At 55.5% G+C, this 26,704-nt stretch overlaps 1 protein-coding gene across 1 annotated transcript in view; it reads right to left on the reverse strand.

Moving 5' to 3' along the window:
• Window positions 1-17,133, reverse strand: part of ALX4 (ALX homeobox 4) — a gene marked incomplete at both ends in the record, with an annotated part of 41,737 nt that extends 24,604 nt beyond the window's left edge. Inside the window, one exon of the mRNA XM_081240994.1 lies at window positions 16,683-17,133. Within this exon, the coding sequence (XP_081097120.1) occupies window positions 16,683-17,133 (451 nt within the window). The remainder of the gene's footprint in view (window positions 1-16,682) is intronic.
• Window positions 17,134-26,704: the final 9,571 nt, after the last annotated feature.

Raw genomic sequence — 26,704 nt, forward strand, 5'->3', positions numbered from 1 at the left:
ATCCTGCTCTAGGTGAAATGAATGAGGAGTCTTTGGAGCAGGACAGGCTTAGGTTGGACTCCTGATTCTACCACTTATTTGTTGCATTCGCTCATTCAGCAACATTTGTTTTGTTTTTGTTTTTTTGTTTTTTTGGGTTTTTTTGCGGTACGCGGGCCTCTCACTGTTGTGGCCTCTCCCGTTGCGGAGCACAGGCTCCGGACGCGCAGGCTCAGCGGCCGTGGCTCACGGGCCCAGCCGCTCCGCGGTATGTGGGATCTTCCCGGACCGGGGCACGAACCCGTGTCCCCTGCATTGGCAGGCGGACTCTCAACCACTGCGCCACCAGGGAAGCCCCAGCAACATTTCTGGAGCGCCAGCTAGGTGCTGGGCAAAGTTCCAGGTGATGGAAATACGAAGCCTAATAAAGCATGGCCCCTCCCTTCCAAAAGTCCCCCTTCTTGAGGGAGGCAGTGATTATGGTGCAGGGAGGTGGACAGGGCAGGGGCATCCAGGCCAGCCTGGCGGGGGAAGCAGTATTTCCAGGACCACTCCAGATCTCTGTATAGGAGAGGCTTCAAGGCAGCGATCTCCTTGGAGGGGTCTGTGTATAGCCAGCTCTTTATGCATGATAAGGAAGTGTCAGTTTTCCCCATTAAAGAAATGGGGAAATTTCTAAAGGAGATTGTTAAGGAGGCTTCCAAGCCACTCATGCTTTGGCAAAGTGACTTGGCCTCTGTGTGCCTCGGTTTTCTCATCTGTAAAGTGAGGTGGATGATACCCACATCCCAGCATGTTTGTGAGGTCTCAGTAAAGTCAAGTGCAAGAATGCACATCTCTGTCTGATACACAGCACACTCTCTATCAACGGGAATCCTCCACGATAGCTTAATACACTTATTATTTGGAGGCAAGGTAGTCCAGGGCAGCTGCAAGAGCAAAGCAGAGTAAGTCACTCAAGCTGCAGTGTCTCATCCTGCCCCCGCCCCCGCCCCAGGTGTACTAGTTTTAGCTCAAGTTTCCCCAGCTCCAGCCGCCCAGAACATGCCACAAACCCCTGTCCCAAGTAGCCCCCCCACCCAGTCCCCTTCCAATCAGGGCCCATTTTACATACATGTAACGAAGACGATAAATGGGGTGAAACATTTGACAAAATTTTGTTTATCATTTGTTACATACATATTTAAAACTGCTAGTTGATGTTAAAGAAAGGCCCTTCCATAAATACTTTTTAACCTAAGTTAGGTTGCAACTTGAAGCTATAGCCACGAAATGAGAATTGTCATTTTAATCACTGCATTGAGGACAGTGTGGCTTACAAACCAGTTGACAAAGGTCAGAGCAGTCGTGAGCTCCTTATAAAAACCCCACCCCCACTTACACTCTTGGAGCATCCGGACAACTTTCCTATGGAGGTACACCAATATTTAATGGCTCCGGAAGAATTTTTGTCTGTGGGAGCACAGACCTGAAAGCTCTCTGGGGGTGGGGAGTGGAGAGACGGATCATTCCAGAAAGGTAACCGTCGCCACCACCACTGCTGCTGTCATTTAGAAACCAACTTCGGTGATTCAGGACTATGTGGGGGCCCCTTATGCCCAGTGAACCCCAGGTCACCTTTCCAGGCCGGAGTCTATTATCACTTCCTCTTTGCGGATTTCCTGCCATGCCCTCCTCGGAACTCCCCTAATGGCCCCTAATAATTAGATTACTTTTCACAAAGCATTGCAAGTGTGGATGCATGGCAGCCTCCACCATTAGACAGTATCTTCATCATGGACAGGGAAAATATCTTATCAAGCTCTGGTCCCCACATCTGGCACCCAACAAATACCCTCTGAATTAGATGGATCTTGTTAAGCAACTAAATGTCTCAGCCTGCAGAATGACCACGTCAGCCTAGAGAGAATTTTTTTTTTCCCCACCAAAATCATGTGTTTTCTTCCTCCAGATGTGTTCATGCTGTGTTCATAACCCAAAGAATCATTTATAAGCCAAAAAAGCAAGAAGATGTTTCTCTCCTTGGACAAGAAGGGAAAAATAATGGCTGAATTAATTGTGAGACTGCTAGTTAAAGTTTTTTGAGGTTGATAAGGCTGGATAAGATTATTCAATCTTGGCTTAACAAAATTCCATCTTTTTTTTCTTTTTTTTTTGCGGTACGCGGGCCTCTCACTGTTGTGGCCTCTCCCGTTGTGGAGCACAGGCTCTGGACACGCAGGCCCAGCGGCCATGGCTCACGGGCGCAGCCGCTCCGCGGCATGTGGTATCTTCCCGCACCGGGGCACGAACCCGTGTCCCCTGCATCGGCAGGCGGACTCTCAACCACTGCGCCACCAGGGAAGCCCCAAAATTCCATCTTTAAAATTATAAAATGGTTTAAAATTCAAAATCTCTAGAACAAAATTATACCTAAGCTGTTAGAGTTTCCATCTAAATGGCTGGGATTTGGAGTAGGTGGGGTCCATGTGTTTTGCCCATCACGTGTAATAAGTATAAACAATGTTCAATATTTGCAACAAACATGTTGGTGAAGAATGATTCTTTCATTGCCTTCTGCTCATCTGGACTGAAGAAAACGTCAAATATGTCTCTGCTTTAAAGTGTACGGTGTGTACCTTCTACCAAGAAAACCGCAGTGGATATGTGATGAGTACATCTCTTTTCAGTCCTCTGTTAGTACTTCTCAGGGAAATGAATCATCCCATGAAACAGTGAGAATGTACTTTGTGTAGCACACAAATGGCTTTGTGTAATCTCCTCTGAGGGGCTAAGTCCTGTACAGTTTATTAGGTAAAGCCCAGCCCTGGCTGTCCACCTGCCTCGGCTCAGGCAATGTTTCTCCAAGGCGGCCCCTGATCCCTGGTGCAGAGCTGATGCTGAGCTAGCAAGGAGGCTGGTCCACGAGCAGTCAGTTACCGTGAGTTTAGGGAGGGGGAGCCTAAACTCCCCAGCAGCCTGGGGAGATGTGGCCTGAAGGGTCTGAGGGGCCTGGGGGTACCCTTCTCCCGTCCTTGATCCCTCCTGACCCCATGCTAGGCAGACAGCCAGCCTACACCCCTTTCATCACTCATCTGTATTTTAAAACGTTTTGTCAACCACACAGCGTGGACTCAGTAATAAATTGCTCATTTTCCAATTTTATGCTTTCAAGTCAACCATAACTCTTTGTCAAAGTTTCCAGCTTCACCTACTCAAAGTTCCAGCAAAATCCTATCAAAAATAGCAGCTAATATTTATTGAGCACTTACTCCGTCCGTTCCAGGAACTGTTTTAAGCTCTTTACCTATATCATCTTATTTAATCCTCACAATATTATTCATATACCCACTCTACAGATAAGGAAATTGAGGCAAAGAGGTCAACTAATTTGCCCAAGGTCACTCAGCTAGACAGGCTGAAATCTGTTCCCAGGTCCTGGCTACACTGGCCTCACCGAATCCAAGGCATCTGAAGCTTCAGGCAGCCTGTGCAGCTGAACTGTAGGATGAACACAGTGTCTACAAGATTCCAAGAACATTAGACACTGTGCCTGTTACTTGCCTTTGGGCACCTGGCTTGGAGTCTAGGCCTCTGTTTATTCAACTAGACTGGGGGATTCCAAGGCAGGAAGCACTGGTCTCACGAGAGCCCCCTTTGGGGCTCCCACTGCTCTACCAGCAGTGACAGTGGGGGGCAGAGCCCCCCTCCCCTTTGGTTACCTACCAGGGGTGTAGAATACTATCTAGTCCCTGGCTGAGCCGCTCACTGGACAGCGCTTGGGATGGAGGGCAGAGAACAGGGAGCAGCAAATGCCTCTTATTAGAATCAAGTAGAAAATCTTCAAGATATTCACAGGGCCAACAGTACAGAGCCAGGGGGATGCGCAGGGGACTTCCCTCCTAGAGCTCCTCCCAGCTCCATGCGGAAAGGGCTCTGGGATCACCTTACCAAAAGGAGTAGTCTCAGATTTGGTCCTCTCAGGAGGCGGTGTATGGACCCTAAGAGCACAGGAGAATTTCCCCCAAGGCCATGTCCTCACAGGAGGGTCAGCTGAAGGACATGGGGCTCCCAAACAGCAAGGGGCCTACTCAGAGGCCAAGGTCGTGGCTCTGGCACCCTCACCACTAGCTCTGCCCTCCACCCCCTCTCACCAGCTCTGGTTCCTGGAAAACAAGTGTGTCCCAGAGCTGAATCTCTTTGGCTGCTTAGTCTATGGCCTGGAGGCAAGGGGCTGAACAGGATGACTTAATGAGGTTCCCCATATTCTGGAACTTTGGACCTTCATCTCAGAAGGTCATGCCGGGGACAGACCAACTGTACAGAATAGAAAGCCTAGAAATAAACTCTCAAACATATGGTCAATTGATTTTCTACAAAGCTGCCAAGACCATTCAATGGGGAAAGGACAGTCTTTTCAACAAATGATACTAGGAAAACTGGATATCCACATGCAAAAGAATAAAGTTTGACCCTTATCTTACACCATTTACAAAAATTAAATTAACGTGGATCAAAGACCTAAACTTAAGAGCTAAAACTATAAAGCTCTTAGAAGAAAACATAAGGGAAATTCTTCCTGGCATTGGAGTTAACGATGATTTCTTGGATATGACAATGAAAGCACAGGCAGCAACAAAAAAATTGATAAATTGGATTTCATCAAAATTAAAAACTTTTGTGCATCTAAAGGATACCATCTAGAAAGTGAAAAGACAAGAATGGAGAAAATATCTGCAAATCACATATCTGATAAAGGATTACTATCCAGAATATACATAGAACGCCTACAACTCAACAATGAAAGCAAAACAACTCAATTCAAAAATGGGCATATGAATAGACATTTCTCCAAAGAAGAAAGACAAATGGCCAATAAGATATACAAATGGCCAGGGCTTCCCTGGTGGCACAGAGAGTCCGCCTGCCGATGCAGGGGACACGGGTTCGCGCCCTAGTCCGGGAAGATCCCACAGGCCGCGGAGCGGCTGGGCCCGTGAGCCATGGCCGCTGAGCCTGCGTGTCCGGAGCCTGTGCTCCGCAACAGGAGAGGCCACAACAGTGAGAGGCCTGCGTACTGCAAAAAAAAAAAAAAAAAAAAAAAAAAAGATATACAAATGGCCAAACACAAAAGGACAAATACTGTATAATTCAATTTCTATGAGGTGCCTGGAGTAGGAAAATTCAGAGACAGAAAGTAGAACAGAGGTTTCCAGGGGCTGGGAAGAGAGGGAGATGGGGAGTTATTGCTTAATGGGCCCATCTGGGATGATGAAAAGGCTCTGGGAATAGTGGTGATGGTTACACAACACTACGAATGTACTTGATGCCAGTGAATTGTTCGTTTAAAATCCTCAAAGTGGTAAATTTTATGTTATGTATATTTTACCACAATAAAAATTATCCCTAATTAAAACAAAGATTTGAATTTTAAAAGAAGCCACACTAAGCTTGGGGTCTCAGCCTCTCACTGCACTGCTCAGAGGCCTCCAGGGGCTTCCCTGAAGTCTGAATACCTCACCAGAAAGTGAATGGCCCTCTCGGTTTTGCCCCTGTTATTCCTCAGGCTGATTCCTGCCTGTGTCCATCATGCCCCCAGCAAGCCACACACCTGCTCTTTCCCAAACACTCCATGTACTTTCCTGACCCAAGTGCTATCTGCTGAGTCTAGAGTGCTGTTTCTAGCTCGTTCAGTTGGTGAGCTCCTATTCAACCTTCAAGGCCCACCTCAAATGCCCGTACTCACTAAGTTTCAGTCCATTTGCACTTTTCCTGAGGACTTCCATGTCTTCACATTCCCGTGGGCAGGAATCAACTCATTCACTGCCAAGTGCTCCACACCTGATGATACAGGGCCACAACCCGGCAGGAATTGTCGGATGGGAGGGGGAGCCTTTGGCAGGGCACCTCTCACAGCTTTGTTCATGCCCAATCCCCTCTCTAAAGAGTCAGGAGGAAGCGCTTCCGTCAGAGTCTCCTCCACCTCTCTGATCCGCCTCCCAGAGTGCCTGGCTCCCTGCATAGTGGTGGCCACCACCTGCCGAGTGCTGACTCCACCCCAGGCTCAGGTCTAAATGTTTCTTCTCACCTGGGCTGTAAGCTCAGGACAGCATCCTGGCCAGAACACAGTGCTGCATCCCTTGGGGGTGTGGAATCTCAGAATCCTGGGGTGGGGCGGGGCTGAGTGGATGGGGTACCCAGGGAGGAACATCTGCAGCCCTGGGGCCACCCCGCTAGGCAGATGGCAGAAAGAACCAGGGGCCCAGAACTCACTGCAGGGAAGCGGGGGAGACCTGAGAGGAGTGCATGTGGCGGGGGAGGCAGGTAGAGGGATGCCTATTTGACTAGAGCTGGCCTGGTGGAAGCAGCAAGACCCTTGCTGCGGCCTTGGAGGTGACAGCGAAGGAGAACAGTGTGGGGGAAAAGGTGCTCCTCGAACTGCCAGAGGCTGAGAGGACTCCAGGCTTGTGCAAAACGGGGCGACCCAAGACTTCCCTACTCCCACTCCCCAGAGGGATCCCTGAGGGAAATAAATTATTTTCCACCAGGGTACAAGAGAGCTACAAGTTGGGTTCTCACCCAGGCTCAGATTCAAAAGAAGGAGGAAGGAAGAGAAGATAGAAAGATTTTTAGAGTCCCTAGCATTTCACATCCTGATTCCCTTCCTCTCTCCCTTCCTCCCTCCCTCCCTCCCTCCTTTCCTTCCTTCCCTCCCAAATGTTCACTGAGCACCTGCCATGTATAGCAAGCCCTTCTCCAGGCTCTGGGAAAAGTTTGAAACAAAACAGACAAAAGCCTCACCGCAGTCTCTCTTCTTCCCCAGGAGGAAGGTATTTCCCCATTGTTTGCTCCCACACCGGGTCCTCAGCTCCACCCTGCCCCGACCAGAGGTTCTGGCACTTTCCTGGGGCCTCCAGGAACTCAAGGAGTAATCCCTCAAAACAGCTATGAGGTCCCGACCGCAGTGCCTGGCCCCGTGTTCTCACCACAGCGCAGCAGGACACTTGAACAGGGAAGAAGCTGGGCCCAAGGTCAAAGGTCAGGTCTAGACTCCAACATGCCAGGCACCAAGCCCATCCTTGACCTCCCATCTGCCACTGCATCCCCAGATGGGAAGATGAGAGAAACTCTTTGGGGGCCATATTTGTAAAACCCGGTCTTTCAATCCCATATCATCTGGGATAGGAGGAGAGTGACCTCAAATCTAATTAGGATCATCCCACAAAAGGATGCCCTCTGGGTTCTCAGAGCCCTTGGCCGTCAAGTGCTTACCTTTTCGCCTCTGAGCTGTCCCACCTTGGGCAAGTTACTCATCTTCTATGAGTCTGCTTTCATCCTTGAAATAGGGATGATACTAGGATCTCTCTCTCAGGGCTGAGATGGGGATTCAGTGAAATCACACCAGGAAGCGCACTGGCAGGCAGAAGTGCTCAGGCAACATGAGCTGTCACACGAGGTCCTCAGCAGGAGCCCTTACCTTGCCAACTCTAACCTCCCTTTGTCTCACACCCCATCAGCCTCACTTCCTCGCTGTCCCTGTCCTGAGGCAGGGAGTCAGGCAAGACCGCCAGACTCTTCCTGTTTGGCAGGCTGGACCAAGGAACCTCTTGGTACAAAGAGGCCTGGAAGAGCGCAGAACCCCAGGGCTTCAGAAATCAACTAGTCCCAGGCAGGGGGTTTCAGATGGGAGCCCGAGGCCCTGAAAGGAGATCTGTGCATAGAACCGTGGGCATCCTTGTCTTCTCTGCCCTTCGATGAGCTCCCTCCTTGAAGGGGGGCTGTGGAGCCATCCCAGCTCAGTGCTGGGGTGTGAGCCAGACGTCAACCCATGTGGCTGAGTGGTGGGGCTGCAGACAAGTCCATGGAGATCCCTGGATATCAGGGAGGCTCACAAATCTAGGAGGCACCAAAGTTCTGAAACCTGATCGGAACCCTGCCCACTGCCCCATTCAAAATACCTTAGTACCCGCAAGATGACTAAGGGGGTGGGGCCCTTAGTCCTCCCAGGTGGAGAATGTGACCTTGCAGGATACACCTGCAGGCATACTACCTCTCTGCATCCTCACACTCCCTTCCCACGTAGGCAGGACAGGCCCAAACAAATCCCCTTTTGCAAATGAAGAAACTGAGTGGAACCGGAGATAAGGGGACTGTTCCAAAGGCACAGGGCCATTTCCAGGGAAAAGCCAATACTTGAAGCCAGATCTCTTGACCTACAGAGAAGGCATGGAGGGGGAAAAGGAGAAAAGAGAGAAGAAGTTGCCAGCTTTTCAGCCAGCAGAGGAGATCCAGCTGGTCCGTGGCAACTCCCAACTTCCCTCAACCTCTCTGAGCCCTCACCTTCCTGGGCGAGGTTCTGCCCACCAGGGGCAGTGGGGTGAGCCAAGCTGCCCCCTCTGCCCAGCCTGAACCTGGGCTTCCCCTTTCCAGCACTGCCCCCGTGAACTGCAAACAGCCAAGTCACTAGTCTGTCTTCTGAAGGCAGGACTTCTGGACTTGAAGGCAGGGGTTGCGTCCAGGGCTTCACTGTATCCCCCATGAGGCCTGGCACAGGGACAGGCAAAGCTTGGTGAGCAACTGGAATTAGGCATTTCAGTCCCCTTCCCTGTGAAGCAGGGCATGTGGGACCGGGTGGGGCACCCATCCTGACATCATGACCCATTATGTTGGAGGGCTGAGTACCAGGCTTCTAGACCCAACCGATGTCCGCAGCCTGGCAGATGGTCAACCTCAGAGGAGGAAGTCGGTCATGTGGCCTCAGCTAACCACCCCCTTGGGCTCTCACTGCATGGTTTCCATGCACTTAGGAAAGAAAACCTGGTTTAGGGAGTCCAGCAGAGAGCAGGAGTCCTTGCCCCACTGGGTCACATTCGGGATGAGTTCCTGCAATCCCACCGGGTGCTCTTCTGTTGCCCCAGCAACCCCAGGAGCTCATGGTGGAGCCCACCTTATTTCTGAAGGAGGAGGAGACCGCAAACATCTACCCTGCTTGATGCACAGGCTGTGCGGCTTACTGGATGGGTTACAAGCGAAGGGAGACAGTGGGCGGGGCCGGAGGGGGGCAGATACTCCCCAGCTCCTTCTTGCCCTGCCCCCAGCAGTGGTTCTCCCCTTCCCACTGGTCTGTGGGGATCCACTTCTCTTTAGGCCTCAGTTTGCTCATCTGTTAAATGAGATCTGCAGTGTGCATAAAGATGGTGCGGACTCTTCCACAGCCAGCCCCACAGGACCGCGGGGCACATTCAAGACCTGGAGGTAGGAGGAGGCCCCGCTGCAGTGTGGGTGGGCTGGGTGAGGGCCCTAGGAAGATGCTTGGGCTCGCCCCAGCCCCAGCTGGCCACAGGGGGACTCTGCCTGCCACTCGGTGAGTCAGCCTCCCTGAGAAGCCGCAACCAGTGACGGAGAAGGCCACAGGCCATGACACACAGGTTCTTCGTCACCGCCTCCTGGCCCGAGAATCTGGTGGCAGAGCCTACAACACGTGCGGTCCCCGGGGCGGGCGTAGGGGGGCGGGGTGTCAGGGATCGTGTACAGGTGCCCACCCTCGCCCACACACAGCTCACCTACACTGGCTGCACCCTCGGAAACTCTGGGGAACGCATGCCTTCCACGTAGGAGTGCACACAAATTAGTATGCACGGTCCCCTGCATCACCCTGGGAGAGCAGGACCGGACCCGATGAGTATGGGCGGGGCACACCGCTCCGCGTTCACGATGGACATGCGCTCACACAAACCCCCAGGCCTCCACCCGCACCAGCCAAGGTACTGGGATATGCTCACAGGGGCACTTAATCACACTCCGGCAACACTCCAAATGAGACACTGATTCTTCATTCATCCTTCCAGCCAGTAAACATTTCCTATGCCCAAATGTATACACCTGGAAGGACAGAAGGTATAGGATAGCAGGGAGCCGCTCACTGGGTGTGTTCTAGGAGAAGGTCTGGCACATAGTAGGTGATCAGTAAATGCCAAGATAGGGAAGATGGGTGCAGACAGGGGACAGGAGTGGTGGAGGGGCCAGGAACCCCTGAGCCCCTGACTTGAGCCTGGTCACTCATGAGCAAAAATACACCCGTCCCTCTCCCCTCTCCATAGTGAAGCCCCAGCTTGGATGGAATCTAGAGCCTGCATTCAACTTCCGATGCTCTAGGACCGCCTGCCCACTTGTCCTGGGACTGCTGCCTACTTGGTTCCTGCGCCCCTTAGCACACCCCAGGAAACCCTCAGGACAGGTTTCCACTTCCAGGAAAGCCTTTCCCGGCACACTCTACCCCAATTTCTCCTGTACAAAAAAAAAAAAAAAAAAAAAATGCATGTAAGGGTGAGGAGGGCAGGGAAACAGGGTGAGGGGGGTCCAAACTGGTACCAGCACAGTAACCCCCAGAGGGCCTTTGGAAATTGTCCAGACTCCTGCATTTCACAGAACTAAAATTCGGACCTAAAAGGGAAAGGGGAGGGATTTTCCCAAGGCCATGCAGGGAGTAGAGAACACCGTGGTGGAGACCCGCCGCCATCTCAACCCAGAATGTGCGCCCTGACTCGCACGGGTGCCAAGCTGGACTTTCGCGCCCGGCCCAGACTTTCTACAGACTCTCAATCTTCTCCGCCATGGCCCGTGGAGAGCTCGGAGAACCTGCTGCTCTGCCCCGACCTGGGTCCCTGGCAGTCCATCTGCGAGGTGCTTGGGGCTGATGCCCAGGCTTCGGGACCCCCAGTTTGGAAGGAGAATCCACTCTGAGACAATCTGCTTTAAGAATCCGATGAAACACGCGCCGGCTCCCTCTCTTTCTCCAAAGTGCAGTGTCGCCCGCACCCAGCAGCCCCGACCCTGTGGTCCCCAGTACGCGCGGCGTGGTCCTCGGAAAAGACAGGTACTTGGCAGGCAGTGGCACTCCTTTCAGCGCCCCATCTACCCGCCGGTTTCTCCCAGTAACCCTCCTCTCCTCACGCGCAGTGACCCTTCTAGCTGCCTGAAACTGCCCGCTGCTCAGCATCGCCACCCACTCCCCAGCCTTTCGCTGCTCTGAGCATCCTCTTTGCGTGTCTCTTTTCCTCTCTACTGAGCCTCAACTCCCCTTCCACCGCCCCCTCTCTTCCTTGGTGCTGCTGGTCTGGGGTGGGATGGGGTAGAGAAGAGGGTCTTTGCTAAGGTGCCAGAATGCACTGGGGATGGGCGGGTGCGCAGGTCCTGCGCGTTTGGAGCTCCCGCGACACCTCCCTGGACACAATGGAGGCTTCTGTCGCACCACTGAGCCCAGCCTTTGTAGGGAGACCAGCTTCCAGGCAGCATGGCATTAGCTGCCCCGGGCTACCCCGCACCCCTGTACTGGGTGAAGAAGGAGCATCCGCACATGTGAAGGCTAGAGAAGATGGCACCGGGCTGCACCTCTGGATGGAAGGTCCCTGGGGGCCACCAGTAACTCTGATCTCTGAGAAGCACCAGCCTACAGCTGGGAGGCCTTGGTGGCCGCACAGAAGTGCCTCCTCTTTCTCCAGAAATGCCCTGCTTTGAAAAAAGGGTCTCTTCTCACTGTCCAGTCTGAACAGAAGGCTGGCCTTTGGCACCCACAGCTCTGGAGCAAAGGGGGAGGGTGGGGCAGTGCCTTTCACTCTAAACTTGCTGGGTGGTAATCAGCCCATAGCTGAGTCCTCCCTGTCTTGGTTTTCGAATCTGACGACCTGCCTTGTCACCTCAACAACGCCTGGCGAGCCCCGTAGCTGCGGGAGCATGTGGCCAGGTGGCACCTGGCAGGCGGGGTCCCGATGCAGAGCCTCAATCTCACCGCCTCACCCAAAACAGTGCCTGTGCCTAGGTCCTTCGGTTTCCTGGGGGCGGGGGGAGCTGAGGACGCTGAGGCTGCGGGTGCTGAGAGTTCTCTCCAGCCAAGCATTCTCTCGCATCCGGCCCCCAACTCCCCTCTCCTTGCAGTGAAAGGCACACCCACTCCAGCGCGGCCTCCTCATTCTCCATCCCAGGCCCTCGGAGCCTCGCGGGCGCCCGACCGTTTTCACATTCTTTCTGCCTGCTGCTCCGGGCACCCTGGTCCAGGGGTCGGCGGAGAAGCCCGAACCCCACACAGATGCCGGAACTCCAACCTCCTTTCACACCAACATGCAAAGGCCCTTACATTTCCATTTCATATTTCAGTTTGCCACCAAAACAAAGCCGAGGGCAGACTTGCGGGAAGAGAGAAAGGAGCTGAGGCCAAGGTGAAAAGGTATGCCCACGGAAAAGAGCGCCCAGCTGCTTTCTGGAACGAAGGTTCTCGGGGACTACGGCAAAAATTTATGTATGGTACTTTTAACTTGTTTTCCTGCTGTGGCCCCTCTTTGCAGCGGGCAAAACTCGGGGCTTCGGCGACTTCATGAGAGCCTTGCGCGGCGAGGTTCCCGGCGCAGCCCCTAGCTCCCTTGAAGAGTAGGGACCGCGCAAATCCGGGAGTACAAGGTCAGCCCACTCAAGAAACGCCGCTATCGCGAACAAGGGGCGCGCGGGGGGGCGGGGGGAGGGCAGGCTCTCTGGCTTCCCTGAAGTCTCTTCTGAAATTTCCTTACAACAACTTAAAAAAAAATCCCCCCACCCAAAGTTTTCGTTTACAGATACAGTACGTAAACGGTCTGTGTCTTGATCCAAGTGGTCGTTATACAGCGAACACGTACATAACAATTCTTCAAGCTTTCCACTTAACTGTGTACTTCACTGTATATAAATTATAATAAAGAAAACTTTGTGCGCATCGACTGATTTAACATAATACTAGACCTTTAATCCAGGCCTTCTGTTTTTCTATTTAAGATTGTATGTGTTTAGGCTGGACTGTTAGAGCAGACTGGCGGCTATAGAAATGAACAAAGTAAAAAATTAAAAGCATCTTTTTTCCTCTCCTCCCCCACCGCCAAAACTGACCGGGGGTCGACGTCACAGCTCCCAGGCTTGAGTTTTCCCTCCATCATCCCACAATCACCCACGGGCTCTTACGGCTAATGTGCAAACCTCGGTTTCTCGCTGTCTTTTTTTGTTGGGGGGGGGGTCCTCTCTTACACAAAACACACCTCGGTTCTTTGAGTAGATTCGAATATGACCCAGGAGGAGTTTACACATTTTGTGGTGTGTGGATTGTGCTGGTGGGAGAAAATAAATATCTCTAGCACTCAAACTCTGCGTCTAATTCGCCAAATCAAGACCAGCCCCTCGGCTGTGCCCCAGGGGTCTCCGGCCCTGCCCTCGTCTCCCAAGACCTCTGCGCTAAGAGCGCTGCCTTCGCGGACGGCTGGATGGGAAGGTAGCGGTGGGCCAGCAACGAAAACCTGCGTGCACCGAATCGAAAGCGAAAGAGAAGGTAGCAGGGCTGTTCTCGGTAGCGTCCCGGGGCGCAAGGCCAAGGCCTGGCGGGCCGCGCAAGCGGAGGCTTGGAGAGTCGTCCGCGTTGGGAGCGAGGTGCCGGGGTCCCTACTCCCGCGGCGAGGAGGCTCTTCGCCCGGCTGAGGAACATCGGTCTCCAACCTGGCGTGTCTCCTGGGGCCCATGCGGCCTAGGATGGGCCAGCGGGCAGGGACTTCGGAGGGCCGAAGTGTGAACCCGGAGCCTGACGGGGTCGGGACTGCAACACGCGAGGACACAGTGGGGCTCTTTAGTAAAAGCGCGAATGTCTCTGCACCCGGGGGGGCTGTGGAGTCACATTGTTCGTCGCCCTTTTAGTACTGATGGGGAAACGGAGTCGCAGTTAGGGAACGTCTGCAGACGGGGAAGTCTTCTCACCTCCTCTTTCCCCGTCTCCGAGAAGCCCCGCCACTGGAGACCTGAGGCGGCTGTCCTGCCCCAGGCTCTCTCGCCGCCGTGGCCCCAGCACAGCCCCCAAACCCGCACCTTTCCAAGGAGGGCTTGGACCCAAGGACTGGCTCCCTGGGCTGACGTCCCAAAGGAGACCTCGGACCCTCTCCTCCGCTCGGTGCAGTTGCCCAGATGGAGGAACTGCCTTCCTGCCCCGGGGACCAACAGAGCTGGGAAAGAGGTTGCCAGGTCAAAGCTGCCTTGGGTGGGGGCCGAGATCAGCCGCAGCAAGCCTAGCACCAAAGCCGTGTCTGCCTCTGCCTTTCCCCAAGCTCCTGGGGACATCCGAGGTTTCTTCCTTAGACCCATTTCCCCGCCTTTGGAGTACATGCTCTCACGAGTGTGGGAGAGAACCATGTCAATGTGTGCTTCAGTCTCCCTGCTTGCTGGCCATCTAGAGAGCCCGCTCCAGAGGCCCTCCTCCCAGCTGCCTGCCTCTGTAGAGATCAGAACCTCACCTCTTGGTGCCTCGGTTTCCTCCTCTTGGACCTAATGTGCCTAACTTTTTTCCTACAGGAGCCAGAAATCTCCTCTTGGCCAGAGAAACAGCAGCTGCTAAGAGAAGGAAAAGAATAAGCAGAGCTGTTTGTTGTTTGTGGCTTTGCCCTGAGCAGTGCCTCCATCTTGGGCATCAGGGAAGTGGGGTTCTGTTGGTGTTTCCAGCTGCCTTTTGTCTCAACCTGTAGCTTTTGGCTTTGCCTAGCGCAAGGTCGGGGGCCTGCCCTGTCCTCACAATTGGGTGCTTACAGGTTCCAACGGCACAGAGGCCAAGGGCAGAAACGTGGAGCGGGGAGGCGAGACTCTTGCTCTGTGGGGGAACATTTACTACCCCGTGAGGCCTTACTGTTATCTCTTCGTGATGCAGATGAGGAAACAGGGCTTTAGAGGGATTTCTTACTCTCAGGTCACAGTGTGGCCTGCCCCAGTGGCTACTGCCTGTAGAGGATGCATTATGCAGGCTGGCAGTGGGGTCGCAGCAGGGCTCAGAGGCAGTGCTTGGAGGGGTCTAGCTCTTCCCCCTTTCCCTCTGAACCTGAAGACATTTCCAAATGAGAGGTTGAAAGCAGCTCAGGATCTCTCCTTGCCTAATTAACTCAGCCTCCTCAGAAGACTCACTGGTGAATTTCTCTAACACATGGAAAACCATTGCGGTGGGAGAGAAAACATGCGAGTCCCCTGGTTCTGCGCAACGAACCTCCACCGGTCCCTCAGTCCAGTGACTTGCTCACACCTAACATTCCCAAAGGACAGGGACCAGGAGGGGCCTGGGTGAGGCCAGGAGGAGGGAGCCTGATCCCCGGGGCTGGCAGGCTGGTGCATGTGGACAGGGCGAGAGCCCCTCTCCACCTGAGTGTGGAAGGAGCACCTGTGTGGAGCTGTGAGTGTCTGTGATCCGAGGGCCTGATCTCATTCCAACAGGAGAGTGGAGAGGAAAGGTGGAGGAGGTGGGGAAAGCCACCGGATCTCTCTAAATCTGCTCAGTCTGTCCTATGGGTTTGAGAGTGTGTGGCTCTGTGCGAAGCCACATGAGCGTACTTGGTGTGTGTGTGAGCGCGCTGCTCATGAGGAAGTGTTTGTGTATGTGTAGAGTCCAAGTGTAGTCAAGTGTATGTGTGAATGTTTGTGCGTGTCAACGACCACTTAGTGGACTAATTCTGAGCCTGTGGGGAGCCAGATCCAGGCTGAGTGTAAGAAAGCGTTTGCCATGCGTTGTTTCCTAAGGTTATTCCAGTCGCCAAGGCCTCCACTATGTCCCACCTCTGTCCCCAGGCCCGGTGTCTCTCCATCGGGCCTGGATCAGTGCAGCCAAAGCCGTTGTCCTGTCAGAAGCAGCTCATTTCCGGGGCCCTGCCTGAAGGCCAAGGCCCCAGGGGGAGAGTGTGTACCCAGGGCTCCTAGACCAGGGATTTTCCCCTCCCTTCTCAGTTTCTCTCCCTGCCAGCTTGGGGCTCACCAATGCCGATTCTGTGGGAGAGAAGGTCCAGGCTCCTCAGCTGCTCCGGCCTCAGGCCGCCCTTGAGAGGCTCTCTCCTCCACTACGGTCGCGGCGCTTCGGGGCCCAGGCCTGCGTCCTGAGGCCACCTTCAAGGGGGCTTGGAGGTCATTTAGGCCTCAGGTTCCCCGTGGGCCCAAATCAGGACCCAGAACCTAACCTCTTGCCCAGCACTGCGCCGCCTGGGACTCTGTGGCTTTCCCAGCCGGTCGGTCCTAAACCATTGTTCCGAGGCCAGCCGCCTCTGGGGATCGCCGAAGGAGAAACGCTCGGGAACTCTGGTCGGCCCGCCTGCCCGCCGCGAACCACCTCGACTCACGTCTTCCGCGGCCTCAGGCGTCTCTGGGCCCGCACGCTTGTGGCGCCCCGGTTCCACGGCATCCCGGGCGCGCTCCGCCGAGTGCGCTCCAGGCTCCCGGCCGGGCTCCGCACCTGCGACGCTCCCACCTGCGGCGCCGCCCGAGGAGCCCCCTAGCCGGCGAGGAGCGAGGCCCCGGCAGCCCCGGAGCCCAGCTCCCGAGCGCTGCGCTGCGCTGCGACTGTTTCCCGCCGCACGCCTTGAGCCGGTGCGAAGCATCCGCTTCAAAGTCGGCCCGGCGGGCAGCGCAAAGCAAGTGGTTTGGGGGAACGGCGAAGAGGGGAGAAACAGACTCCAGGTTGAGTTTAATAGCCGACGCTCCGCGCCCTCCGCCGAGCGATCTGAAGGGGGCAGGAGGGATCCCTTGGTCTCCTCGGAGCGGTCGATCCCCATTTTCCTACCCGAAGTCACACGCAGCTCGGCCCCGCGCCTCCCCAGCCCGCCAACTCCTGCCTCCCGCAAGCCGAACGGGTTTTGAAGGTGCCGAAGCCCTGGGTCCTGGGGACCCCAGCCCGAGGGATCCGCACGTGCACTCACCGTAGCAGGGGACCTGCAAGGCCGCGTTGTGGCCGCCGCCGCCTTCCTGGAGTTTGAGGCTGCCGTCCGGGGGCGTCTTGCAGGCGCCTCGCTGCAAGTAGAGATGCGGTTGCTGCGCGGGTGGCTGCGGCGGCGGCTGCGGCTGCGGCGGCGGCGGCGGCGGGGCCGGCGACTGCGGCTGGAACTTGTTAAAGGAGCCCCGCGCTCCGGCGCCACTCTCCAGGGGTGCCGCCAGGTCCTGCTGCCCCGCGCCGTAGCGGGCGCGGCTCTTGGCGTCCCCGAATCCCTGCCCTTTGGCGGCAGCCGACAGGAAAGTTGTGCTGAACTTATCAACGCCGGGGTATGCCCTAAAAGGCGACGAGCCCTCCCGGCTCTGCGACACCGGGCTGTAGTAGGCGTCCATGGCAGCAGCCGGCGACTCGCAGTAAGAGACGCAAGTCTCAGCATTCATGCCTGGCTTCAGCGGGCGACGGGCGGGGGCGCGAGCGAGAGCGCGAGGACGCCACCGCGCGCCTTGGCCGGGAGTTTGGAGAGGCAAGGAGGCGGTGGCTGTGCGCTCCGCGCCGGCCTGCTCGCTCTCCCCCCTCCTCCGCTCCACGCCTCTCTCTCTCTCTCTCCTCTCACCCCCTCCTCTCTCTCCCTTCTCCCTCCCCACAGCTGGCCCAGGGAGAGAACCGAGGACTGTAAAAAGATTCAGATGTTTCGGAAAGTTGACCAGATCTCCCAAACCCTCTTAAGGTTTTGAAGCGGAAAAAGAGAGTGAATTTTTTTTTCTTGACTCTTTTTTCCCCCTCCTCTCCCTCTTCTCCTCTCTCCCTCCTCTCCTTCCACCACAACCCCCCCCCCCGCCCCTTAAGGAGATGTTACTAGCTCGCTCGACGCTCGGAGGGGATTCTACCAAGAGCCGCCCAAAGGCCTTTTCGATTCAAGGCGGGGCCAGGGAGGTGTCTGGACTCCCCGGGCTCCCGAGGCTAGGCTGAGAATTGGTGGGTCCAAGCTTTGGCCTAGGGGAGGGGGGTATGCAAAACTTTAGTGACAGATTTTTAAAAATATAAAAAAACAAAACCAAAAAACCTAACAGGTTTCGACATTCGGAGTCTGATGGGCCGCTAGCGCCCGGGTGCAGGCAAGTCGTTTGTACACTCGCGTGCGAATTCGGCGGTGCAGCTGCGAGTCTTCCCACTGGTGCCTTTTCCTCTGTTTCCAACCCCTTTTCCCTATTCTCGGTTCCTCCATGAAATTAACACACACACGGAGCAGTCATCCTGTGCACGGCCACTTTCACGTCTCGTTAACTATTTCCCTTTCCTGTAAGGGCACTGGCTAGGGGTGAGGAGGGGCCCGTGTTCACTCAGACACTGGAGAACCCCCAGGCTGGGCCAGTTTCCTAAGCTTTAGAACGCGGCCCCCCCCCACCTCTCCCCTCCTGGGAAGGAGCCGCGTGTGCCTCGGGTAGGTCTCTGCCCGGCCGAGGGGATTTTCTGCCTGGCACACCTGAGAATGTGGAGTTGGGAGACCAGCTGGCCGCGCCTCGTCACGCTGTCACCTGCTCACTGCTCGGGTGGGGGTGAGGCAGTCTCTGATCTCTGGCCTCTCTGTCCCCGACTGTAAACCGAATGGCTTGGATTTGATGGGTTGTGTGCGCCCCAGGGAAAAGAACGTTTACAGCGCGTCGAGTCCTTTCCACATAGCTAATCATCAACCGCACCTCACAACAACCGTGAGTGGTGGAAATCGGGGTCCCCACATTTTCCAATAAGCAAACCGAGGCTCAGAGAGGTTCGGTCACCTGGCTGAGGTCACACAGCCGGGAAGTAGCAGCGCCTGCCTTGAAACCCAGGCTGAGGTCAGTCCCTCCGCGGATCTGGGATGGTGTTGCTGACAGCGAAAACACACAGAATAGAGGAAACGGATCTCTGACCGCGGAATGACTCAGTTTGAAGGAGACCAGTAAGAGCAGCCCTCGATAAACTGCAGGGGAAAATCCGTGGATAGAGGACGTATCTCAAGGGAGGCTGGGAGTGGGGTGAAAGGTGAAGGGGCACAGTAAAATGAGAGAGGGCCTGAGCGCCCTGAACCCAGGAATGTGGATCAGAAGTCAATCTTCGGCACCTAAAAGGTCTCCCTAAGAAAAAATATATGGGGGGGTCTTGCTTCTACCCCCAACCTCATCCTAGCTAATCCTCACCCCCACCCCTCTCCCTTGGTATCTCTTCTCCTTGCTCTGCCGCCGACTGCGGGATCCCACATCTGGTTTCCATCGCGGCTTACCTTGAAGTGCTCGTTAATAAAGATATTCTGCAAACCGCGGCCAGGGGTGCGCAGGCCCTAACCCTTCCCCCGCCGCCCACGGGGACCCGCGCCTCTCTGGCTCGCAGACCTAAGCCAAATGAGGATCTTACAGATATTGAGTGCCTGTTGTGCCAGAAGCCATCCACAGGTCATTCCCTTGGGCCACCCCAACTATCTGGTGACGCTGGCCTCGTCATACCCATTTTCCAGATGGGTAGACTGAAACTCAAAGAAACTAACTGATTTTCCAACCTCGGATAGCAAACAGTGAGTGAGCCTGCCATCATCCCAAATGCTCCTGTTCAGCCCAAGTTTGTTTTAGTTCTTAGAATCTGCCAAGTTCTGGAATCCCCCAATCTCACCCCTGCGCTTTTGTCTTGCCAATAACTTGATGTTCAGCGTAGAGTCTCTTCCTCCAGAAAGACTTCCCATCTCTCCCAGTTGGGGCCGCATCTCCATCCTGGACTTCATGGCTGTCTGGTGGCCGCTCGGTGTTCATCTCCACCTCAGTAGTCCGAGGTTTCGAGAGGGAAGCCTCTGCCCCGCCTGGCACCGCACAAATATTTATGGAATAAAATAGTAAAGCCTGGGTTCCTTCCACCGCTCAGCGAGGCAGTTCCCAGCGTCTTTGGTTTCCTCTAGCCAAGGACAACCGGTTGCTCTCCCTCCCCCTCTCCATGAATCAAGAGACAAAATTAAGAGCGTGCTGGCCTCTCCCGGGCTGCACTAGAACAGTGAGTTCTCTCAGAGTAGGGGCCAGGCCTGCCTTGTTCACCGCAGGGCTTGGCACATCCTAGGCACTCATAAAATGTGCATTGAACGAATGAATGAAAATGCCACGTGGTCCAGTCCGGGGTCCTAGAGGCGCATTTTTGCTAAGCTGTTCCAAGCTAGCAGGCTACTCTGGTCCCCTGCACCCTGAAGCTGCCCGCTAGCACCCAGAGGGTGTCTGCAATCCCTCTACTTCTCCCCCTATCCTCCCATTCCAGGCTTAGACACAAGGAGGAAACTAAGAGAAGCAAAATACGTGGGGTGGGGGGACAACACCAAGACAAGTACAATGGCAATTACAATATTCTCCAGTAACTTCTGAGCTGCTCCGTGTTCTCAATGGAAAAAGACAAAACCAAAAAACAACCCTGCCGTGTTCCAGAAAGCTCTCTTTGAGCGCTGCTTCTTGTCATCTACCCACCACATGCTTTTATGACCTGTTTAATTACGGCCTCATTATTTAACCTTTTCCTGGCCACCCCGGGGGGAGTTTCAAAGCCCGAGCCCTTGGGTGCAGACTTTGGTGTCCTCAGCCGGAATCCCTCCTGGTGCACCGAGGTCCTGGCCCTTGGAGCCAGCAAGGGGGGCGTTCTACCTTCCTACGTGTTACCTTAGAGATGAACTCCGAAAGAGTGAGCGTGTGCCTGCGAGTGAGAAAGTGCATGTGGGTTTGCCTGTGACTGCGTGGGAACATTCTGGGTGTGTTGTTTTCCTCACAAGAATCGCTCCGGATCCCCCTCCTAAGTCCCTTCAAGCATGTCTTTCCCCAGAGATGCTAAGTGTAGCTGGTTATTTCTCTGTGTGTTCAATCATTTGCTGATCCATCGGCCCATCCATCCCTCCATCCCTCCATCCCTCTGCCATAGCTGAAAGCTGACCCACCCTCACCCAGTTCCCCTGCGAGTGTGCAGGGCACCCTTTCAGCCAGAAGTGACGTGGATGCCCCTCAAGCCCAGTTCTGGCCCCTGCCTTTGCTCTCCCAGTGCGTCATTTCTCTCTCAGCTAAGGTTCTCCCTGGCTCGCTGTTTGTCCCTCCACCACTGAAGCGCCAGGCAGTATCTCTACACTTCCGGTCACTTCACCGTACCAGAGCAGTTGGGGGTGGCAGGCCCCTCTGCTTCAAGTCCTGCATCCCTACCCCCTGGCAGACACACCCCAGGCTGCGCCTTCTCTCTTGCTTTCGCATTGGCCCGCTTAACCCTCCTGAAAGCAGATTCCCCCTTCTGTGGGCTCCGCACACAGCCTGGGAAGGGGAAGGGTGACAGAAAGTCTTTCTTTGCCAAGGCCAAATGCCCAGGATCACCCCCTCTGGGAGGCCTTCCTTCACCCCCTAGCTGCTGCTCTGTCATATCTGCCTGGTTATTTCCTCCATAGCGTCTATTCTGACCTGACATTGTCGCCCACATTTGTTGACTTACTCGTTTTATTGTCTGTCTTCCTACGGGAATGCGAGTCCGTGGCTACTCTCTCCCCAGTAGGAAATACAGTGCTCAGCACATAGCACTACTCGGTAAATATCTACTGAGCGAATGACTAAATGAGTGAATGAACCAATAAGTTGAATGAGCGAATGGCTATCGGAGGAGCATTGCCCTAGGCTTCCAGAGTAACTGCTCAGTCCCTGTGGCTCAGGGCTGGAGCTCTTGAGGCCAGGGGTGTAAGACTGTGTTGGTTAGAAGGTCCCTGATGGAGAAGGGAGAGGCACAACAGACACTGCTTTATTTCAAAGGGAAGGACAGATTCGGAGCCACCCGCTTTGGTCTGAGTTCCCTCCGGCCCATCCCCCACTGCACTTTCTCCGTCTTGTACAAACAGTGGAGCTGCGGAGGGAGAGCAGACCCCCTTATCTGTTATGTGACTTCCTCTGACTGCCCCAAGTCTTGACTTCCGGTGTGAGTAAAACAGGGACCATACCTCAGTGAGTCGTGTACACTACTTGGTTTGCAGTGGCCACTCTGTAAATGCCAGCAGGCAACAAAGACTGCTCAGACTTTTGGGGCTGCTGAATGGGCATTTTGAACACCTGTAGAGGGGGCAGGAAGAGTCAAGATATGAAGGGGGAAGGCCAGGGATCTTACAAATCTTGGGCGGGATCGTTCCTGCTCTGCAGACCCCAGTACACAAACCTCACACTCCCGACACAACATAAATAAGCAATCATGTTTCGGACAACTGTTACAAGTCAGCTCTTGTACATTGAGATCTCTGCAGTCCTCGCAACAGCCCTATGGTGGTACTATTATCCTCATTTTACAATGATTAAAAAATCGAAGCACAGAGAAGTGAAGCAATTGCTTACGGTCACACAGCAAAGCAGACGACTTGGGATTCGAACTCAGGTGATATGACGTCAGAACCCACGTTCCTCACCGCTGCGCGTTCTCAGAGATCTCTGGGGCCCCGCGGGTCGAAAGGTTCCTGACTCCTCTCGGCCTGCAGGGCTCTCAGAGGAGCTCCCACTTCTCCAGTGCCGCAGTCGCGGGCTCGAGGGATTCGGGGTGCTCGCCAGCCTCGGCCGCATACGCTGACCCACAGTGCCCTCCTGGGGCGGAGGACCACGTTGTAGCCCCGAGGTCCGCGCCAGCGTTCACCACTGGCATCCAGCCTTCAAGACTCTGCCCCGATCTCCCCCGGAATGCGGACACCCAGGCACCTTCCCGCGTTTGGCTCCAGCACCCGCGCAGCTCCCGGGGCGGCCGCCCCCCCTGTGGGATGGAGCGCGGGAGGGAGGCACTCCCCACCCAGGTTCTCCGAAGGCTCCGAGGCCGGGGCGGGTGCGGACGCACCACCAGGCAGGTCCGCTCCCAAGTGCTGCCCGCGGAAGGAGCCCGGGTCGCTTAGGCGTTTTGAGCCTAGGGAGGACCTCGCAGGGGGCCAGCAGGTCCCGGGAGCGCCGAGTCGTCCGCCTTTCCTCCTTGCCCACGGCCCCCACCTCTCCCTCGGACCAGTACCCCGAGTTTAGGCGCTTAGCGTTCGCGGAGTCTGGCCCCCGGTCGGCTCCGGGCTGGCGCACGCGGAGAGGCCTGAGAGGGACACCGCCCACCCCACCCCGCCATTCTATGCTTTATAAGGCCGCGGAGTAAGGGGGCCAAAAGGAAGGCTGCATTCAGGGGCATGTCTTCATTCATATGGGAAAAGCGCGAACTCCCGAGATGCGGGTGAACGAGGCGTTCTAATGAGTTCTAGTCGCTCGCACACTGTTCGGTCTTGAGGGTCAATGAAATACAAAGCCGGAGGGATGAAGGTTTTTTAAATGACCAACCCCGACCCTCCCGCCCGCCGGAACGCATACCTCCACCCCCCCTTCCCCCGCCCCACGATGCGCTGCCGGGATCTGCCTCCCCGATCTCCGGGCGCCGCGGGCACCGGGTACCTTTCGGAGCAGGGCTGGGGTTCCGGTCCGAAGGCGCGGTCCAGGCGCGCGACGGAGCCTAGTTCCCTGTTCCCCACTTAACCCAAGGGCAAGGCAAAGAGCTCAGGGCGGGGAGAGAGAACTCAGAGGGCCACAGCAGGCGAAACAGGGGTCTGGCGAATCCCCTGGAAAACCCGGCTTGGCTGGAAAGCTCGTGAGGGGAGGCCTCCACATAGCCGGGGCGACCGCCTTAATCCTTGATCCGCAGAGGAAGTTGGAACCGGAAGTCCTCCTCTGGGGTCCGAGCCTGTGCACCCTTTGCATATCGGTTACAGCCCAGGAGAACACAGATCATTTACATCCACAGATAATTCCCAAACATCATTAGCCAAAACCCCAGCCAGGTGCTTGTACCGAAGCCCCCTGTTCCATCTTGTCTTCTCCCCTGTCCCTTCTCTCCTGGAAGCCGGCCCTCTAGGATTTCAGAAAGATCAGCCGTGGGAAGGTGGAGGCCAAAACACACCACCTCACATGTACAGGAGTCCTGAGGCACCTCGTGGGCAGAAATGCAGCTTCAGTTTCTTGGGGGTGCTTGCAGGGTGGAGAGGATCTGTCCTTGCTCAGCCTTAGTTCTAAGGAAGCATATAGAAACTTGCTATCCATTTCTCGGCTGGGGAGATGGAGGCTTCAGTGATGGAGGGAAAGGAGTGTTGATGGCCAGAGGGATCTGAGGACTCCCTCACACTGTGTGTCTGCATGTGCCGGTTTCTGGGGAGCGTGTTCAAAACTTTCAACAGCCTCAAAGGGAATCCTGACCCCAGAGGGTTAAACTTCGCTCATTTGGGCAGAGCTGATCCCTTGGGACAAAACAGGGTTCTTTCCAAAGCCCTCTCTGTTCCCTCAGACCTGGACTTTACCCCCTTCCTCTCCACACACCCTTTCCCTCTGCAACAGAGAGGCCTAAATGTCCAGGTTGGGACTGCCCAACTGACAGCCTAGAGCAGGGGTCCCCAACCCCCAGGCCGCAGACCGGTACTGATCCACAGACTGCAGTAGGCCAGCGAGCGAAGCTTCGTCTGCTGCTCTCCATTGCTCCCCATAGCTCCATTACTGCCTGGACCATCCCCTCCCACCCGCCCCCCACCCCACGTCCACGGAAAAATTGTCTTCCACGGAACCGGTCCCTGGTGCTAAAAAAGTTGGGGACCTCTGGCCTAGAGGGTCCCTTCCAGGTCTAGTAAGGGGTGGTTTTCCCAACCTGCCACTCAGAAGACTAAGATGGAGCCAGGGAGAGGGAGAGGTGAATGGGGCAGGCTCCTGTGGCGGTAGGAAAGGTTTCTTGATTCTCCTTCTCTGGGGATCCTTGGGGTCAGCCCAGGGCCCTTCCCCTCTGCCCCTCCTTTCCCCACTCTTCTCCTCTCCACCAATCCCCAGAGCCTGTTGTCCTATCCGCACACCCTCAGTGCCCTGAGCACACTCTGCTGCCATCACTGGGAGCAGAGTGGGGGGAGCATGGCCCTTAATTCCCTTTTCTCTTCTCCCACAACCCTGAGAGTCCTCCTCCTCTTAGGTTTCATTTGTCCACTTGTCCCCTCCCCCAGCCCCAAGAGTTCGTGGGCAGCCAGTGGCAGCTGTGTTGACTCCAATTCCAGCACTCCCCCCAGTGCTGTTCTCATGGATGGTGGGAGGGGGCTTCTGGATTCTCTCTAGGACAGAGCTGGGCTCAGGAGTCTGTCTGTGGCAGTGGGGAGGCCTCTGGGGCTGGAAAAGGTGGGAGGAGGGAGGAGGCAGCAAGGGGTCCCGATAGTCATTCCATTAGTGGTCAAGAGCCCAGCTTTAGAGTCAAGGTGGAATCCCACTTCTGCCACTTTTTGGCTGTGTAACATGGGCTATGTGACTTCTTTCATGGGCCTCAGTTTCCTCTCCTGTAAAATGGGGATAATAATAATAGTACCTACTTCATAGAATAGCTGCATAGATTAAATGAGATCATGTTCACTTAAGGTGTTTTCTAGTATCAGCAATAATGGCTTCCTTTCCATATGGAACACTCTGCTATTTTAAACATTATAGCCCAGCCTTAAAGAACCAGAAATGACCAGTTGGGGTTCCTGCCCTTCAACCATTGTGAAAATGGGTCATATTCATCCTCCAGACCAGAGCTCCTCCCTGGTCAGGGTCTTTTAAGGCACCAGGAGTGAAAAGGCCAAAGGAATTTTCAGGCCCCATGGTCCAGCCCCTCCTGTTAGTTGGGACAGGCGAGGTAGAGGCTGTGTGTTGTGTTTTGGGGGGAGGTTATAGGGGAGAAGGGTGGCCGCTGACCTCCAGCTCCGTCTCTGTCCCACCTCAGCACTTTCAGCAGCAGCGCCTTCACATACCTTGATTCTCTGTAAACTCACCACTGTCCTGTGGAGGAGGGTTTATGTCCCTGCTTTACAGGCAGGGAAATGGACACCCCTTGCCCAAAGCACACTGTAGCAAGAGGTCAGGATGACCCTCGAGCTCGGGTCTCACTGCTCCCACGCCTGGTATCTTTGTCCCAGCGTCCACAGTGCACTGGGGCCTCAAGGACGGGCTTGGGGTCTGGCATCAGCATCCCCTGCCTGTACCTCCTCCCCCGCGTGCCCCACCACCTGCCTCCAGAGAGAGAGGTCCCCGCCCCAGCACCTGTCATAGGAGGCAGCCGGAGCACACATTCTGATCCACATAATCCCAAAGTTTGTGATTGGCAGGGAGGAGGGCTGGGAGGAGGGGAGGGTGAAGGGGAATGCGGGAGAGATATACTTCTTGAGTAGCCTTAGATGCCCAAGACAGAAGGAGAGACTGCTACAAATGGCGCTTGGCTCAGCGACCGGCACATAGTAGGTGCTCAGTAAATGGTGGTGGTTATTATATTTCTATTGCCTCCTGCTCTCACTAGCAGTCTCCCAGCCACCGCAACCCACTCCATCTGAGGATGCCTGTGGCTTAACCTCCACCCTCTCTCTTCCACCTCGCCTGGGGTCCTTCTCTCCTCGGGACCTGTGGGCGCACAGCTGGCCTCGCCGCCACGCTCCCGGCTTGCCCGGAGCCCGGCCCAGAGCGCACAGCTGCGGGCAGACTGGTCACTTCTGGAGTCGACCTCTCCTCCCCGAGCCGAGGGGTGGGGGTGGGGGGAGGGGCCTTGACTGCCAAGCTAAGGGCAGAAAAGCAGTGCAACCGTGTGCTTCCCCAACCCCGAGCCTTCGTGGGAACCTACGGCGAGCGCTCGCGGCTCGCGGCTCGCCCCCGGAGCGGAGAGAATCGACTTGGAAAATAGAAAAGGCAGCTGATGAGTTGAAAGACAACCAAATCTGTAGTCTCCCCCCAGACTCCGGCTGCCACCAGGGGACAGAGACGAGGCCCCAGGAACCGGGCTGCGGACATCCCTGGCAGGTGGCGCTTTCGCTGCGTATATTGGGTGCCCTTTCAGGGCCCCCAGTACCTCCGCTGATCCGCGCAACGCGCACCCCGCTTCGGTCCTCACCCAAGGGCTAGGAGAATGAAAGAGACAGGGCCAGGCCACGTAGACGAGCTGCCCACCGGAAACACCCAGGGAAATGCAACCCTTCCAGAGTTGGCGGTGGAA

Source organism: Mesoplodon bidens, assembly GCF_964165515.1.
Source record: "Mesoplodon bidens genome assembly, chromosome: 7".
Lineage (NCBI taxonomy): Eukaryota > Metazoa > Chordata > Mammalia > Artiodactyla > Ziphiidae > Mesoplodon > Mesoplodon bidens.